Genomic DNA, 19,659 nt, shown 5'->3' with positions numbered 1-19,659 from the left:
ACTCCTAGCTGGTGTAATTGGAGCCATGCTGATTTGCACCAGTGGGCGATCTGGTCCACATCATGGCAGTCTGTGTGGGGGATGGCGGGTGCCCTTCACATGCTGTAGAAAAACAGAGGAGATCAGACTCCTGGGCATGTTCCTCAGTGCTACGACGCTCTGTTACAGATCTGAGTCATCACTGGACTGATTCTACTTCAACAATTCCCATTGACGTGAGCTGAAAGCCACTGCAGTCTCACCAGAAGCACAGACCCCTACTCAATGCGTAGGGCATGCTGCCCTCATCTGGCTCTTATGTGGTTCATTCATGTTGCTGCCTCATTCGTATTGAGCCTTAGTCAAGGGGCGCTATCAGAGGCCAGGCTTTATAAAGCAGTGATCAAGAGACCAGGGGCTGCTAACAGAGAGTTTTGCAAGGGATTGAAAGGGAATGGGGAAGGGGCAAGGTGTCGTTGACTGTTCTTTAAAAACTTAATTAAAATAGCATTCAGAACTCTTTGATTAACAAAACCTTTCATAACCTAAGGTTAGGCAGCAGGAGACAATGCAGGCAGAAGGCCAGAAGCAGAGTGGGGGCATCCAGTTTATTGCGCTAAGCTGCAGCATGATATGATTTCCTCGCCTATGGAGAGGTGGCATCATGTGTACAAGCAGTCCAAGGGAGCTCCTGGCCCTCAGAGACTCGTACTGGCCTCTGGAGGCATGGTGGCGGAACTTGGAGCGAGCTAAGAGAGGCACGGAGGTATGTGATGAGGACTTTCTGGACACTGTAGATATTGTCCACACTTCAGTAACAGCCCCTTGCACTGTTTGAGGAAGGAAGAAAGGCCCAGGGGAAGCAGAACAGTCAACGGGAGCAGAGGGAAACCTTTCATAGCATGGGACCCTCCTTCCAGATGTGTAGGGTAATCCTCTCAACGAGGTTACCTCTCTGGGGAAGGAACTCCAGTTGCTAGGAAAAGGCACGTGTTAGTATGGGAGATTCCGATCATGTAGAACGTGATAGCTGGGTTTGTTGATGCCGCGAGAACCGTTATTGGTGACTTGCCTGCCTGGGGTGAAGGTTGCAATCTCTTCGAGCATCTGGACACACTACGTGTATGCTCGGGGAGAGCGTGGTCATGTACATGTAAGGTACCAATTGAATAGGAAGGATAGGAAGAGATGTCTGGAGGCAAATTTAGGCTGCTAGGGAAGAGACTGAAAATCAGGACGCTCTGTGGTGGCATTCTCAGAATGCTTCCCATTCCCGCGCAGGGCAGCGTAGGCCAGGCAGAGCTTCAGAGTCTTAAGCGTGGATGAGACAATGGTAGAGAGGAGGGGTTTAGTATTCATTAGTCAACTGGGAAACTCTGAATGGACGGACATATACAGCGAGAGATGGGCTCCGCCCTAAACCAAACTGCTGGCACTAAACATAAAAAGGTTGCAGCAGCAGTTTTAAACCTAGAGAATGGGGGAAAGCTGATTGCCTGCAGAGGCGCATGTGATTGACACAGACTTCTCTTAGGGGAGAGTCTGATTGATAGAGATCTCTAGGTTACAGTCAGGAGCCAGAGGATGGAAGAGGATTAATGTAAGGGCCATCAGGGAGAAACAGTGACATAAAAGAATCTGGCACTTCAGAAAAGGGCAGACAAATAAGACAGGGACAAAGTTTTATAAGTGCTTATACATAATGGCTAGAAGTTTCTAAATAATTAAGAAGGTGAACTAGAGTGGCCTGGTGATAAAGGGAGGATATGATATAACAGGCATCACAGAAACCGGTGGTGACTGAGAGCAATCCAATGGGACATAATCATTCTGGGGTACAAATATATCAGAAGGACAGAACAGGTCAATGCGGGTTGGGGGTAGGGGAGGGAGTTCACTGTATGTGAAAGAAAATGTAGAATCAAATGAAGCAAAAATCTTAAGCGAATTCACATGTTCCATAGAATCTCTATGGATAGAAATTTCATGCTCTAATACAAATATAACATTAGGGATCTGTTATCGCCCACCTGACCAGGACAGTGATAGTGATGATGAAATGCTAAGGGAAATTAGAGAGGCTACCAAAATTAAGAATCCAATAACAATGGGGGATTTCAATTATCCCCATATTGACTGGGAATACGTCACCTCAGGACGAAATGCAGAGACAAAATTTCTCGATACTTTAAATGACTGCTTCTTGGAGCAGCTGGTACGGGAACCCACAAGGGAAGAGGCAACTCTCGATTTAGTCCTGAGTGGAGCACAGGAGCTGGTCCAAGAGGTAATTATAATAGGACCACTTGGAAATAATGACCATAATATAATAACATTTAACATCCCTGTGGTGGGAAGAACATCTCAACAGCCGAACTCTGTGGCATTTAATTTCAAAAAGGGGAACTATGAAAAAATGAGGGGGTAGTTAAACAGAAATTAAAAGGTACAGTGACTAAAATGAAATCCCTGCAATCTGCATGGATGCTTTTCAAACACACCAGAATAGAGGCCCAACTTCAATGTATACCCCAAATCAAAAAACACAGTAAAAGAACTAAAAAAAGAGCCACCATGGCTTAACAACCATGTAAAAGAAGCAATGAGAGATAAAAGGGCATCTTTTAAAAAACAGAAGTCAAATCCTAGTGAGGTAAATAGAAAGGAGCCTAAACACTGCCAAATTTAGTGTAAAAATGTAATAAGAAAAGCCAAAGAAGACTTTGAAGAACAGCTAGCCAAAAACTCAAAAAGTAATAAAATGTGTTTTAAGAACATCAGAAGCAGGAAGCCTGCTAAACAACCAGTGGGGCCTCTCGATGATAGGGATACAAAAGGAGCGCTTAAAGATGATAAAGTCATTGCGGAGAAACTAAACAGATTCTTTGCTTCAGTCTTCATGGCTGAGGATGTTAGGGAGATTCCCAAACCTAAGCCGGCTTTTGTAGGTGACAGATCTGAGGAACTGTCACAGACTGAAGTGTCACTAGAGGAGATTTTGGAATTAATTGATAAACTTAACAGTAACAAGTCACCAGGACCGGATGGCATTCATCTAAGAGTTCTGAAAGAACTCAAATGTGAAATTGCAGAACTATTAACTATGGTTTGTAATCAGTCCTTTAAATCGGCTTCTGTACCCAATGACTGGAAGATAGCTAATGTAACACCAATATTTAAAAAGGGCTCTAAAGGTGATCCCGGCAATCACACTGTAACGTCTAACTCAGTACCGGCTAAATACTGAAACAGTAATAAAGAAAAATTGTTACAGACACAAGAACATAAATTTGGCAAAAGTCAAATGGTTTCTGTAAAGAATCATGTCTTACTATTCTATTAACATTCCTGAAGGATCAAACAAACAGTGGACAAGGGACGAGTGAACGTAGTTATCTTAGATTTCAGAAAGCATGTTGAAAGACCCTCATCCAAGGCTCTTAGTACATTAAGCTCAGGATAAAGGAGAAGATCCTTCATGGACTGAGACTGTAAAAACAGGGAAAAAGGTAAGAAATAATGAAACTATCAGAATGGAGAGGGGTAATAGTCGCATTCCCCAAGGTCAGTCCTAGGACCAATCCTGTTATTATTCATGAAATGATCTGAGAAAGGGGTAAACAGTGAGAGGCAAGTTTGCAAGATAAAACCTAAACGCTCAAATAGTTTAAGACCAAAGCAGGCCTGTGAAAACTTCAAAAAGATCTACAAAACTAAGTGATTGGACAACAAAATAGCAAAAGAAATTAATGTGACTAATTAAAGTAGACGGCACATGGAAAAAATAACCCCAACATACGAACAATATGATGGGGCAAATTTAACTACAAGAATCAGGAAAAAAGATCTTGGAGTCATCTTGGATAGTTCTCTAAAAGAAGTCCATGCAGTGGCCATGGGGGGGGGGGCGGTCAAAAAGCAAAACAGGATGTGTAGGAAAATTAGAAAGGAAATAGAGAATAAGACTGGAGAATATATTATCACCTAATATCATAAATAATTATGCCCACATCTGAACTACTGTTAACAGATGTGTCTGCCTCATCTCTAAAAAGATAAGATTAAAAAAGGTTTCAGAGCAAGGGCACTAAAATGATAGGTTTGGAACGGGTCCAATATGAGGAGAGAGTAAAGAAGGCTGAGGAACTTTTCAGCTTATGGAAAAGAAGGAGATACGAGGAGATGGAAGAGTCATAAAACAGAGTGATGTAGAGAAAAGGGGATAAGAGAAACATATTTAACTTGTTTCTCATAAACAGAAGCTAAGGGAGCCACCAAATGAAATTAATGGGCACGCAGTTAAAACAATAAAAGAAAGTTCTTCTCCAACAGTGCATAGTCAACCTTGGGAATCTCATTTGCGAGAGGTTTTAAGGCAAGCTTATAACACAGTTCTTAAAGACGAACTGGATAATATTCATGGAGGTAAGTCGCATAATGGCTATTAGCAAGGATGGTAAAGTATGTGCCCCTACCTCTGTTTGTCAAGGAGGTGAGATGGATAGAGAGAGGATCACTTGACAAATACTGTTAGGTTCACTCCCTCTGGGCACCTGGCATTGGCCACAGTTGGTTAGAAGAACTGGTAATGGACCTTTGTGTCGACCCATTATGGCCGTCTTATATACTTTATACACTTCTCTTCTATCAGTCCATACTCTCTCCGGCCAAAATCCTACCCTATTTCAGCTTCTAGATTCCCATCTTATTTCTAAGTTCCTACTGGTTTCAGATAGTCACTGGGGTTCTTCTGATAATATTCTAATTTGGTTCAGATCTCCAACGGGCCATAAATCTCCCATAGTCTAGGTTCAATAGACAGATGTGGAACTCGGATAAGATTTCCCATGGGTTTCTAGATTCTCCATTAGGATATAATTACTTGTGGGTTCAAGATGTCAGTTAAATCGTGCTCTAGAGTCTCCTGCGCATTCTAGGTTCCCTAGAAAAGTTTGGTTCATATGCTGCACCATTTCCCCATGAGTGTGTTTGATTTCTCGGGGAGTAGCTATCCCTTATAGGTGCCATGTGTAATTATAGGTCGGTAACGGTAGCTATCTGGGTAAGATTCTGTCAATTGGGGCAGAAACTAGATTTTATATTTGGAGTTTCAAGTTCTTCATTGGGTTCTCCATTCCCTGAGAGTGTCGCGTTATCCTGGTATAGATCTTCCCCTCTATCATCCTGACAAATTCTCTCTTCTATCTTTTCCTACCTTTCTTCTTCCTTCCCCTGCCTCCTTCCCCTGTCCACTGAACAAATGCGCTAGATAGTTGCCTCATCAATCGTGTAGTTTGGTCCCAGCGCCAAATACACGCTCCTGCCTGATTATTCCCGCTTGAGATAGAGCGACGCAAGCAGCATCCAAGGTGGGCCAAATATCCCCCACCTGGCAAAAGAGAACTCTTCCCAGCACCATCAGAGGTTATCAGTCAGTGTGTCAATTTAACCAGCCAGATGGGTTAACTTGCATCCTCCAGATTTGATGCGGATCAAGTGTAACAAGTGTAATTTGCACAAATCTGGAGATCTTTGTGATTAAAGCCTATTATTTTATTCCAGGTAGTTGATGCATTGTGTCATAAACCAATCCAGAGTGTGTTAAGACCTACTCAATTACGCAACCAAATGTGAGCTCACAATGTAAATTGTGTCACGAAATCTTGGGTGGGTTCATTAGGACTGTGCATCATAATCACTTAACCCAAAATGTAGCTTGAGTGTATACCCATTTCGATACCTTCCAGAGTTGTGACACAAGTGGGCCCCCCTAATAACCCGTTAGGTGCTTCAGAGGAAAACGAACAAGATACAGTAATACAAAGTGATCTATTCCACCCACATTTCCAGTCTCCGAAAACAGAGGCACTACGTGACAACCAATCGCTGCCCACATCCGGCTAATAGCCATTGATGGAGCCTGTCCCAGATACATGAACTTACCTAGATCTCGTTTTTATTAACCCGTTAACCTAGTCTGGCCTTAAACAACATTCCTCTGCAGATTCCACAATTGACTGCGCACTTGTGAAAAAATACTTCCTTTGTTTGTTTAAACTTGCTGCCCTATTAATTATGCATTGTCATAACTCAGGACTAGCGGAAAGGGACCGAAAGGTTCTCGAGGTCCAGGACCTAGCCCTCTATGGCAGGACAAATACTGTCTAACCAGCCCTGATAGACATTATCCAACCTACTCTAAAATGCCAGAGATGGAGATTCCACAACTCCTAGGCATTTATTCCGTGTCCCAACCACCCACAGTTAGGAACGTTTTCCTAATGTCAATCCTAAAATCCTCTGCGCAGTGTAAGCCATCTTCTGTTCTACTCAGTAGAGCCCTAGGAACAATTCTCTCCCTCCTGATGAACACTCTTTTAGATACCTGAACTGCTAACATGCCCCCCTCCCCGCTCAGTCTTTCCTTTTCAAACTACACACCACATCTCTTCCGCTTACTTCATAAGCTGCGGTCTCAACGACCCGTTAACACCTCTTGGTTGCTCTTCTTCTGGACCCTCCAAATTCCCGACATCTTTCTTCGAAATGGTGCCAGAACTGGCACAGTACCCAGTTGAGGCCAACCAGCAGCAGAGTAGAGCAGAAAATGACTTCTCGATGTGTTACCAACACACCGTGTTAATGCATCCAGAGTCACGTTGCTTTTTTGCAACAGTATCACACTGTTGACTCATATAGCTTTGTCCCAATTATGACCCTAATCTCTCTTTCTGCCATACTCTTCTAGACAGTCACTCCCATTTCTGTATTGTGAAACGATCGTCCTTCCTAAGTTGAGCACTTTGCATTCTTTATTGAACTCCATCTGTTTACTTCAGCCAATTTCTCCAATTTGGTCCAGATCATTTTTAATTTTGACTCTTCCCCAAAGCAGTTGCAATCCCTCCCAACATTGGTATCGTGCAAACTTAACAAGCATATCTATGCAGACACATCATTCGATAAGATACTGAAGCAAGCCGCCCCAAAACAGACCCACTTGAACCCCACTTGTATACCTTCCAGCATGGTGCCCTAGGTCTGTGTTAGAGAACGAGTAAGATAACACTTCCTTGTTTACTTTCTCCACACCAGTCATGATTTTATAGACCTCTATCATATCCCTCCTTAGTCATCTCTTTTCCAAGCTGAAAAATCCCAGCCTTACTAATCTCTCCTCATACAGCAGCCTTTCTAAACCCCTAATTCTTTTTGTTGCACTTTTCTGAACCTTTTCCAATTCCAGTTATGTCTTTTTTTGAGATGGAGCAACCACATCTGCACGTAGTATTCAGGATGTGGGCATACCATGGATTTATACACAGGCAATATGGTATCTTCTGTCTTATTATCTATCCCAGGGTAGGCAACCTATGGCACATGTGCCGAAGGCGGCACGCGAGCTGATTTTCAGTGGCACTCACATTGCCCAGGTCCTGACCACTGGTCCGGGGAGGCTCTGGATTTTAATTTAATTTTAAATGAAGCTTCTTAAACATTTTAAAAACCTTATTTACTTTACTTACAACAATAGTTTAGTTACATATTATAGATTTATAGATAGAGACCTTCTAAAAACGTTGAAATGTATTACTGACACGCGAAACCTTAAATTAGAGTGAATAAAGGAAGACTCGGCACAGCACTTCTGAAAGGTTGCCAGCCCCTGATCTATCCCTTTCTTCATGATTCCCAACATTCTGTTTGCTTTTTTGATGCCACTGCACATTGGCCTCCTACTTGCTAATCCAGATGTGGGCTGGTGCTGTATCCTACTCACCTGTCTAGGTGGGATTTATGCCTGAGTTGCACCTACTCCCCCATACAGATGTGAGTCTGTGATTGTCTGATGTTTACACACCTAGATTCAGCCCATCAGGAACATGACCCACCACGCTACGCCCCTAGAAGCTCTTGGCTAAGAGCACAAAGCAATCCATCTGCCTAGCTAAGATACACTGGTTCCCTGCACCCCCCCCAGGAGCAGCTGCCCTGCAAATTTGTTCCATTGTAGCCAAAAGGCTTTGAATGTGCAGTTCTGACCTTTTCACACCAGGGTGGGTCCCCTCCCCCCACTTCTCCAGTCCCACCAGGAAAAGTTCAAGGAAGGAGCCAGGGCAGATCATTGGACCTTAGTGTCTCCTCTAGGGCAGTTTGGCCTCTTCCACAGTGGGGAGTGCTGCTTCCTCATCAGGCTGCAGCAGGCTTAAAACACAAAGATAGGGCCAGATCCCCCCGCTGGTGTCAGTCGGCCGCAGCTCCACTGGAGCCAAGGCAGGCCAGATCCCCAGCTGGTGTCAGTCGGACACAGCTCCACTGGAGCCAAGGCAGGCCGGATCCCCAGCTGGTGTCAGTCGGACATAGCTCCATTGGAGCCAAGGCAGGCCGGATCCCCAGCTGGTGTCAGTCGGACACAGCTCCACTGGAGCCAAGGCAGGCCAGATCCCCAGCTGATGTCAGTCGGACACAGCTCCACTGGAGCCAAGGCAGGCCAGATCCCCAGCTGGTGTCAGTCGGACACAGCTCCATTGGAGCCAAGGCAGGCCGGATCCCCAGCTGGTGTCAGTCGGACACAGCTCCACTGGAGCCAAGGCAGGCCAGATCCCCAGCTGATGTCAGTCGGACACAGCTCCACTGGAGCCAAGGCAGGCCAGATCCCCAGCTGGTGTCAGTCGGACACAGCTCCACTGGAGCCAAGGCAGGCCGGATCCCCAGCTGGTGTCAGTCGGACACAGCTCCACTGGAGCCAAGGCAGGCCAGATCCCCAGCTGGTGTCAGTCGGACACAGCTCCACTGGAGCCAAGGCAGGCCAGATCCCCAGCTGGTGTCAGTCGGACACAGCTCCACTGGAGCCAAGGCAGGCCAGATCCCCAGCTGGTGTCAGTCGGACACAGCTCCACTGGAGCCAAGGCAGGCCAGATCCCCAGCTGATATAAATCGACTGCAGCTCCATTGGAGCCAAGGCAGGCCAGATCCCCAGCTGGTGTCAGTTGGACACAGCTCCATTGGAGCCAAGGCAGGCCAGATCCCCAGCTGGTGTCAGTCGGACACAGCTCCATTGGAGCCAAGGCAGGCCAGATCCCCAGCTGGTGTCAGTCGGACACAGCTCCACTGGAGCCAAGGCAGGCCAGATCCCCAGCTGGTGTCAGTCGGACACAGCTCCACTGGAGCCAAGGCAGGCCAGATCCCCAGCTGATATAAATCGACTGCAGCTCCATTGGAGCCAAGGCAGGCCAGATCCCCAGCTGGTGTCAGTTGGACACAGCTCCATTGGAGCCAAGGCAGGCCAGATCCCCAGCTGATATAAATCGACTGCAGCTCCATTGGAGCCAAGGCAGGCCAGATCCCCAGCTGGTGTCAGTTGGACACAGCTCCATTGGAGCCAAGGCAGGCCAGATCCCCAGCTGGTGTCAGTCGGACACAGCTCCACTGGAGCCAAGGCAGGCCGGATCCCCAGCTGGTGTAAATCAACTGCAGCTCCATTGGAGTCAAGCCAGGCCAGATCCCCAGCTGGTGTAAATCAACTGCAGCTCCATTGTAGCCAAGGCAGGCCAGATCCCCAGCTGGTATCAGTTGGACACAGCTCCACTGGAGCCAAGGCAGGCTGGATCCCCAGCTGGTGTCAGTCGGACACAGCTCCACTGGAGCCAAGGCAGGCCAGATCCCCAGCTGGTGTAAATTGACTGCAGCTCCATTGGAGCCAAGGCAGGCCGGATCCCCAGCTGGTGTCAGTCGGACACAGCTCCACTGGAGCCAACGCAGGCCGGATCCTCAGCTGGTGTCAGTCTGACACAGCTCCATTGGAGCCAAGGCAGGCCGGATCCCCAGCTGGTGTCAATTGACTGCAGCTCCATTGGAGCCAAGGCAGGCCGGATCCCCAGCTGGGGTAAAGTGGGGCTGGGTGTGAGGCGCTGAGGGGTGTTAACTCTGCCCAGGGACTCAGGAAGGGGGCCAAGGACAGATCCAAGAGGATGGATGGGGCAGATAGAGCTGCCTCTGCACCCCTCGGTTCAGCCCCACAGCAGTATTGGGGGCGCTCTGTGCTCATAGTTGTGAGAGCCTGTATTTTCAGACACTTCTAGCCACTGGGGGTCATAGCTAGCAGCTCCCCAGTGGGGCCCCTCAGGGGCCGCTAAGCTCCTGGGAGACTTCTCAAGCTAGGCACCAAAAACTGGGGCCACTTTTGAAAACCAGTGCCCCGCTGCTGCTCAGCTGTTTACAAAAGGGTTGAGGGAGGAGCATGGTCCCTGTCTGTGCCTTCGTGCCCACCCATCCCTAGCAGTGCCCCTGGAGCAGCTGAAGGTCCCCACACATGTCCACAAACACAGAGGCCAGCTACACCCCTGGGGGGCAGAGAACATCACCCTGTGAGCTTCAGGAGCTTAGCTTCCATGCATGTGTCAGGGAGGCTGGACTGGGAAGGAAGAGATGAGGATTAAAGTCCATGGGAAACCTCCCCCCCCAGTGCCCCCTTAACACAGGGAGCGGAGCCCTATGGAAACACAGCCCCCCCTGCACCCCATTTACATATAAAGCATGGGCCTATGGTAAATTCAGCCCCCACACACACTCTGCACCCCCTTTATACAGGGAGGGGGCCCTGCAGGAGACACAGCCCCATACCCTCTATGCATCCCCCACCTTCTCCAGCCCCAGTGCCTGAGTCTCCTCTCAGCTGCATGAATGGAAGGGGGCAGGCAAGGCTCCCACAGGCAGCGTGCTGAGATGTTCTCAGAGCTCCCCCCCCCCAACCCCTCCCCACTGAGCCACACACAGCAGCGAACCTGTCTCAAAGGGGCCCTTTCTGAGGGTTTTTCGAAGTCTTTTCCCCCTTTGTGCTGCGGCTTCATTAACATTCCCGCAGCGCCGGCTGTGAGGCCTGGGCTTTTGTGGTGCTCGAGGAGGTCAGGAGGCCACAGGGAAGAGGTGAAAAGAAAAGAGGAAGAAAGAGGAAGGAAGGGTGTAATGGGGGGTGGAGGAGAGCGGGGATGGGGGGAGTGGAGAGGGCTGGAGGAGGGAGGGGGCATGTGCTGGGTATGAGGGGCTCTGCTGCAGGGCGTGGGGTGAGGGGCTCAGTAGGGGGCGCCCTCTGGGGCTCTCAGTGCTGACCCCAGTGCCCCGGGGGGCATGTTTGGGGAAGTTCCGCCCACTTGGTGAGCAGCAAAGGGATGCTGCATTTGCCCGAATTGGGGTATTAACGCCAGTGCCATGGTTCACATGCCTGCAGGCAGCGCTCTCACTTCCCATCCTAACCCCGCTCTGCCTGGCTTAGCGGGGATACAGCACTGCCAACCCCACCCCCGCCCGAGTGCAGCTGTTCAGCTCCCCCTGCCCTACCCCAGAGGCAGCTGCATCTCAGCCCCCGGCCACGGCTCTGTAGAACCCGCCCCAGCACCGCAGCTCTGGACCAGGCCGGCCCAGGGTAACCAGCCACCCCAGCCCAGCGCCCGGCCCTGCCAGGCAGGAAGGGGTTAAGGAGCACAAAGGAGACCCGAGTGACCGGCCGGATTAGGACTTCGCTTCCAATGAGGGGCGCAAAGGAGGGGGCGTGTCCATGCTCCGAGGAGGGGGGCGAGACCCCGCCTGGGAGCGTCCCGGAGACAACGGGCTCCCGAGCCGAGCGGCGGACCCAGGGGTGCCTGGCCCGGCGCCCCCGCGGGGATGTCTCGCCGCAAGCAGCGCAAACCCCAGCAGCTCATCTCGGACTGCGACGGGTCCACGGGCTCCGAGAACGGTGGGTGCCGGGGGCGGGGGCCCGGGGGTGGCAGGTGCTGCTGGGAGGGGCCGGGGCCGGCAGGGGAGCCGGGAGAGCGGGCAGGCGGACTTCGCAAATACGTGAAACTCCTCAAAGTCTCCAACTCCCCCGGGCTGTGCCCCTAGCGCCAAATCACCTATCCCTGAAGCCCCCCATGGGTCCCCCGGCACCTTATCTAGCTGTGAATCCCCTGGCCCCTGCATCTATCCCCCGCGCCCTCCATGGGTCCCCCTGCACCCCAGCTAGCTATGAATCCCCTGCACCCCGCATCTGTCCCCTGAACCCCCCCATGGGTCCCCCAGCACCCCATCTAGCTATGTATGCCCTGCACCCCGCATCTATCCCCCGCACCCTCCATGGGTCCCCCGGCACCTTATCTAGCTATGAATCCCCTGCACCCCGCATCTGTCCCCCGCACCCTCCATGGGTCCCCCGACACCCCAGCTAGCTATGTATGCCCTGCACCCCGCATCTATCCCCCGCACCCTCCATGGGTCCCCCGGCACCTCATCTAGCTATGAATCACCTGCACCCCGCATCTGTCCCCTGCACCCTCCATGGGTCCCCCAGCACCTTATCTAGCTATGTATGCCCTGCACCCCACATTTGTCCCCTGAACCTCCCCATGGGTCCCCCGGCACCCCAGCTAGCTATGTATGTCCTGCACCCCGCATCTATCCCCCGCACCCTCCATGGGTCCCCCAGCACCTCATCTAGCTATGAATCACCTGCACCCCGCATCTGTCCCCTGCACCCTCCATGGGTCCCCCAGCACCTTATCTAGCTATGTATGCCCTGCACCCCGCATCTGTCCGCTGAACCTCCCCATGGGTCCCCCGGCACCCCAGCTAGCTATGTATGCCCTGCACCCCACATCTATCCCCCGCACCCTCCATGGGTCCCCCAGCACCTCATCTAGCTATGAATCCCCTGGCCCCTGCATCTATCCCCCGCACCCTCCATGGGTCCCCTGGCACCCCAGCTAGCTATGTATGCCCTGCACCCCACATCTATCCCCCGCACCCTCCATGGGTCCCCCAGCACCTCATCTAGCTATGAATCCCCTGGCCCCTGCATCTATCCCCCGCACCCTCCATGGGTCCCCTGGCACCCCAGCTAGCTATGTATGCCCTGCACCCCACATCTATCCCCTGAACCCCCCCATGGGTCCCCTGGCACCTTATGTAGCTATGAATCCCCTGTACCCCGCATCTATCCCCTGCACCCTCCTTGGGTCCCCCGGCACCCCAGCTAGCTATGTATGCCCTGCACCCCGCATCTGTCCCCTGAACACTCCATGGGTCCCCCAGCACCTGATCTAGCTATGAATCCCCTGCACCCCGCATCTATCCCCTGCACCCTCCTTGGGTCCCCTGGCACCCCATCTAGCTATGTATGCCCTGCACCCTCCATGGGTCCCCCGGCAACCCAGCTAGCTATGTATGCCCTGCACCCCACATCTGTCCCCTGAACCCTCCATGGCTCCCCCAGCACCCCATCTAGATATGTATCCTCTGCACCCCGCATCTGACCCCTGAACCTCCCCATGGGTCCCCTGGCACTCCAGCTAGCTATGTAAGCCTTGCACCCGGCATCTATCACCTGAACCCTCCATGGGTCCCCCGGCACCTCATCTAGCTATGTATGCCCTGCACCCCACATCTGTCCCCTGAAGCCTCTATGGCTCCCCCGGCACCCCATCTAGATATGACCCCTGAACCCTCCATGGGTCCCCCGGCACCTGATCTAGCTATGAATCCCCTGCACCCCGCATCTATCCCCTGCACCCTCCTTGGGTCCCGCAGCACCCTATCCAGCTATGTATGCCCTGCACGCCGCATCTGACCCCTGAACCCCCCCATGGGTCCCCGGTACCCCATCTAGCTATGAATCCCCTGCACCGCACATCTGTCCCCTGAACCACCCCATGGGTCCCCGGTACCCCATCTAGCTATGTATGCCCTGTACCCCGCATCTGTCCCCTGAACCCCTCATAGCTCCCCCGGCACCCCATCTAGATATGTATCCCCTACACCCTGCATCTGACCCCTGAACCTCCCCATGGGTCCCCGGTACCCCATCTAGCTATGAATCCCCTGGACCCTGCATCTGACCCCTGACCACACCCATGGGTCCCCGGTACCGCATCTAGCTATGTATCCCCCGCACCCCACATCTGTCCCCTGAACCCCCTATGGGTCCCCCGGCACCCCATCTAGATATGTATCCCCTGACCCCACATCTGACCCCTGAACCCCCCATGGATCCCCCAGCACCCCATCTAGCTATGTATCCCCTGCACCCCACATCGATCTCCTGCACCTTGCATCTGTCCCCTGCACACCCCATGGGTCCCCCAGCACCCCATCAAGCTATGTATCCCCTGAACCCTGCATCTTTCCCCTGAACCCCCACATGGGTCTCCCGGCACCCCATCTATCTAAGTATCCCCTGCACCCTGCATCTGTCCCCTGGACCCTGCATCTGTCCCCTTAACCTCACCACGGTCTCCTGGAATGCCACCTATCTATGTATCCCCTGCACCCCGTATCTGTCCCCTGCACCCCTCACCTGTCCCCGGAAACCCCCATGAGTCCCCTGGCACCCCATCCAGCTATGTACCCCCTGCACCCCGCATCTGACCCCTTAAACCCCCCATGGTACCCCAGCCCCATCTAGCTATGTATCCCCTGCACCCCGCATCTGTTCCCTGAACTGCCCATGGGCCCCAGGCACATCATTTAGCTATGTATCCCCTGCACCTCACATCTGTCCCCTGAACACCCACATGGAATCCCCGGCACCCCATCTAGCAATGTATCCCCTGCACTCTGTATCTGACCCCTTAAACCCCCCATGGGACCCCATCACCCCTTCTAGTAATGTATCACCTGCACCCCGCATCTGTCCCCTGCACCTCGCATCTGTCCCGTGAACCTCCCCGTGGGTCACCCAGCACCCCATCTAGCTATGTATCTCCTGCACCCAGCATTTGTCTCCTTGACCCACCCATGGAAACCCAGCACCGCATATAGCTATGTATCCCCTGCACCCTGCATCTATCCCTTGAACTCCACATCTCTCCTCTGCACCCCGAATCTGTCCCCTGCACCCTGCATCTCTCCTCTGAACCCCCTCATGGATCCCCAGGCACCCAATCTAGTTATGTATCCCCTGCACCCTGCAGCTGTCCCCTGAGCCCCACATCTATCCCCTGCACCTCCCAAGTGTCCCCCGGCACCCCATCTAGCTATGTATCCCCTGCACCCCGCATCTGTCCCCTGAACCCGCATCTGTCCCCGGAACCCCTCACCTTTCCCCGGAACCCCCCAAGGGTCCCCCGGCACCCCATCTAGCTACATATCCCCTGCACCCTGCATCTGTCACCTGAGCCCCGCATCTTTCCCCTGAACCCCCCCATGGGTCCCCCAGCACCCCATCTAGCTATGTATCCCCTGTAACCTGCATCTGTCCCCTGAACCCCGCATGTGTCCCCTGAACCCCCCCCATGGGACCCCCGGCACCCCATATAGCAATGTATTCCCTGCACCCCGCATCTGAGCTCTTAAACCTCCCATGGGAACCTGGAACCCCACCTAGCTATGTATCCCTTGCACCCCACATCTGTCCCCTGAACCCCGTATCTGTCCCCTGCATCCCTCACCTGTTCCCAGAACCCCCCAAGGGTCCCCTGGCATCCCATCCAGCTATGTATCCCCTGCACCCCACATCTGTCCCCTGAACCCCACCATGGGTACCCCCGGCACCCCATCTAGCTATGTATCATCTGCACCCAGCATCTATCCCCTGAACCCCTCATCTGTCCCCTGCACCACTCACCTGTCCCCAGAACCCCCCAAGGGTCCCCTAGCACTCCATCTAGCTGTGTATCCCCTGCATCTGTCCCCTGAACCCCCCCATGGGTCTCCTGGCACCCCATCTAGCTATGTATCCCCTGCAACCCTCATCTGTTCCGTGAACCCGCTCATGGTTCCCCCGTCACCTCATCTAGCTATGTATCCCCTGCACCCCACATCTGTCCCCTGAACCCCCTCATCAGTCCTCCGGCACCGCATCTATGTATTCCCTGCACCCCTCATCCCTCCTCTGCACCCCGCATCTGACCTCTGAACACCCCATGGTTCCTCCAGCACCCCATCTAGCTATGTATCCCCTGCACCCCACATCTTTCCCCTGAACCCCGCATCTGTCCTCTGAACCCCCTCCTCCGTCCCCTTCACCCCTCATGTGTCCCCTGAAACTCTGGCACCCCATCTAGCAATGTATCCCCTGCACCCTGCATCTGTCCCCTGAACCCCGACATCTGTCTCCTGCACCCCCTCCTCTGTCCTTTGCACCCTCCTCTGTCCCCTGAACTCCCTCCTCTGTCCCTGTCCCCTGAACCACTCCTCTGTCCCCTGAACCCCTTCTCTGTCCCTTGACCCCTGCATATGTCCCCTGCACCCCTCATCTGTCCTCTGAACCCCACATCTGTCCCCTGACCCCTTCATCTGTCACCTGAACCCTATCATTGGTCCTCTGGCACCCCATCTAGCTATGTATCCCCTGAACGCCTCATCTCTCACATGCACCCCGCATCTGTCTCCTGCACCCCTGTCCCCTGCACCCCTCCTCTATCCCCTGAACCCCTGATCTTTCCCCTTCACCACTCATCTCTCCCCTGCACCCTGCATCTATTCCCTTTACCCTGCATATGTCCCCTGTCCCCTGCACCCCTCATCTGTCCCCTGCACCTCCAGGAGCAGCGCCAGGGTTTTTGGTGCCCTAGGCAGGGGTCCTTCTGCACTCCTGGTCATTGGTGGCAATTCGGCAGGGGCAGAGTCCTTCTGCGCTCCGAGTCTTCTGCGGCAATTCTATGGCGGATCCCACCGCAGAATTGCCACCGAAGACCCAGAGCACGGAAGGACCCCCCGCCGCCGAATTGCCGCCGAGAGTGGCAAAATGCCACTCCTCCAAATCCTAGTGCCCTCGGCAACCGCCTAGGTCGCCTAAGTGGAAGCGCTGGCCCTGTGCACCTCTCATCTGTCCCCTGAACCTCTCATCTGTCCTCTGAACCCCTCCTCTGTCCCTTGCACCCCTCCTCTGTCCCCTTCACCCCTCATGTGTCCCCTGAACTTCCAGCACCCCATCTAGGTATGTATCCCCTGCACCCTGCATCTGATCCCTGTCCCCCGCACTCCTCCTCTGCCCCTGAACCCCCTCATCTGTCCTCTGAATTCCCTCCTCTGTCCCCTCCACCCCTCTTCTGTCCCTGTCCCCTGAACCACTCCTCTGTCCCCTGAACCCCCTCATCTGTCCCCTGACCCCTCATGTGTCCCCTTAACCTCTGGCACCACATCTAGCTATGTATCCCCTACACCTCTCATCTGTCCCCTGTCCCCTGCACCACTCATTGGTCCTCTGGCACCCCTCATCTGTGCCCTGTCCCTTGAACCCTTCATATGTCACCTGAACCCCCTCAGGGGTCCTCCGGCACTCCATCTAACTATGTATCCCCTGCACCCCTTATCTCTCACCTGAACCCCTCATCTGTCCGTCCCATGAATCCCTCATCTGTCCCCTGCATCCCTCATCTGTCCCCTGTCCCCTGAACCTCTCATCTGTCCCCTGCACCGCATCTAGCTATGTATTCCTGCACCCCCTCATCTGTCCTCTGCACCCCTCATCTGTCACCTGAACCCCCTCATCGGTCCTCTGGCACCCCTTCTAGCTGTGTATCCCCTGCACCCCGCATCTGTCACCTGAACACCCTCCTCTGCCTCTTGTACCCTGCATCTTTCCCCTGAACCCCTTCCTCTGTCCCCTGCACCCTGCATCTGTCCTCCAGCACCCCATCTAGCTATGTATCCTCCGGCATCCCCCCATCTATCTATCCCCATACACACCACTCCTCCATATATCCCCATGCACCCAATCTATTGGTCTGTGCTCTCCTACACACTTTTCTACCTGTCCATCCAACCACCCACCCATCTCCATACACCATCCATCCTCCGTCTATCTGTCTCTTCCCCACTCTGTGCAGCGCAGGTCCTGTCCCAGCCCCCTGGGGACCCTTTGTGCGGTTGCTAGGTAACCCTGTGAGCCCTGGAAATCTTCTTGTGTTGAGTTTGGGGGTTTTCTGTTTGGGACTTTGGCTGCGGCCGAGGGAGCCAGAGAAACAGGCCAGGGCTCCCTGGGGGGTGGCTGGTGAGAGCGAACATGTCAGGGACAGCCCCCCGGTCCGGCTCCCCTGTGTCTGTCTGTCTGTCTGGTGCCAAAGCCTGAAGGCCCCACTGTGCACACTGACCTCTGCTGCTCCAGAACCAGCGGCGCTGGATCCTGGCTGGGCTGGTGTGAAGGAAGCCAGGCCAGTTCACCCAGTTTCTGGGTCCCCAGGTTACCCTGCACCTGTGGCAGCGCTCGGAGCCCGGGGTACACGTCAGCTCAGCTGGAGATTGGCCTCGTTTACAGCAGGCTACAGAAGCCTGTGGAAGTCAGTACAGACGAACATGGCTCCAGTGACTCTGTGCTGCTCTCTCCACCGGAGATGGAAATGTGGGTACAATAGCGATGTGCCCATTGGCTTGTTGTGTGATTATAGGGTCAAAGCGAGGAAGTCAGCCCTTGTTCAGCGCTAGTGTGCCGGGCCACTCTTCTCTGTCATGTCTGGGTTTGTCAGCAAGTCATTTTTAAGAGAGGTGAACTTGGGGTTACACAAGACAAATCAGCCTTCTGGAAGGGGGACAGTCGTCTGGAAAGGTTGAGAGCCACTGGCCTAGTGGGATTCTGGCCACAAACCCACCTCCATCTGTCCCACACACTCCCCTGGAGGGCAGCTGCCCTGGGGATGGGGGAGGGTGGCTGTAGGGGAGTATCAGGGGTCAGGGACCCCGGTTCTTCAGGAGGGGCAGGGACCCGCAGCTGGGATCTACAGGGTGCAGGGACACATCTCTCCCACCCCCATATATGAGGGCACAGGGACCCTTGGCTGGGCTTGGAGCTCGGGGACCCCCAGCTGGACTCGGGGACCAACCAGGGCCACACATTGGAGCACAGGGCCCCCCATCTGGGCTCAGAGCTAGGGGACCCTCAGATGGATTGGGGACCCCCCAGACATTGGGGAGTAGGGATCCCTGGCTGGGCTTGGGAACCCCTTGTCTGGATTCAGGGCACAGGGACCCCCGACTGGGCTTGGGAACCCCGCAGCTGGATTCAGGGCACAGGGACTCCAGGCATCAGGGTGCAGGGAGCCCTGGCTGGGCTCGGACCTCGGGGACCCTCAGCTGGACTTGGGGACCCCCAGGTGCTGGGGTGCAGGGACCCCCGGCTGGGCTTGGGAACCCCACAGCTGGATTCAGAGCAAAGGGACCCCTCGGCATCAGGGCACAGGGACCCCCAGCTGGTCTTGGGGACCCCCAGGCGCTGGGGTGCAGGGACCCCCGGCTGGGCTTGGGAACCCCACAGCTGGATTCAGAGCGAAGGGACCCCTCGGCATTGGGGCACAGGGACCCCCGACTCGGCTCAGAGCTCGGGGACCCGCAGCTGGTCTTGGGGACCCCTGGGCATTGGGGTGCAGGGACCCCCGGCTGGGCTTGGGAACCCCATGGCTGGATTCAGGGTGCAGGGACCCCTGGGCATAGGGGTGCAGGGACCCATGGCTGGGCTTGGGAACCCCACGGCTGGATTCAGGGCACAGGGACCCCTTGGCATTGGGGTGCAGGGACCCACAGCTGGACTTGGGAACCCCACGGCTGGATTCAGGGCACAGGGACCCCCGGGGCATCAGGGCGCAGGGACCCCTGGCTGGGCTTGGGAACCCCATGGCTGGATTCAGGGCACAGGGAGCCCCCAGGCATCAGGGCGCAGGGACCCACGGCTGGGCTTGGGAACCCCACGGCTAGATTCAGGGCGCAGGGACCCAT

The 19,659-nt window shown here is 54.0% G+C and overlaps 2 protein-coding genes across 2 annotated transcripts in view; both read left to right on the top strand.

Annotated features, from left to right (window-relative positions):
- Window positions 1–19,659, top strand: part of RAB2B (RAB2B, member RAS oncogene family) — a 225,343-nt gene that overhangs the window by 165,410 nt on the left and 40,274 nt on the right. The window lies entirely within an intron of this gene.
- Window positions 11,616–19,659, top strand: part of SALL2 (spalt like transcription factor 2) — a 16,116-nt gene continuing 8,072 nt past the window's right edge. The window contains exon 1 of the mRNA XM_032786024.2: window positions 11,616–11,713. Coding sequence (XP_032641915.1) covers window positions 11,641–11,713 — 73 coding nt within the window. The 5' untranslated portion in view covers window positions 11,616–11,640. The remainder of the gene's footprint in view (window positions 11,714–19,659) is intronic.

Source organism: Chelonoidis abingdonii, chromosome 14, assembly GCF_003597395.2.
Source record: "Chelonoidis abingdonii isolate Lonesome George chromosome 14, CheloAbing_2.0, whole genome shotgun sequence".
Lineage (NCBI taxonomy): Eukaryota > Metazoa > Chordata > Testudines > Testudinidae > Chelonoidis > Chelonoidis abingdonii.
Note: the sequence above shows the minus strand (reverse complement) of the source record. Positions and strands in the feature narration are given on the sequence as shown.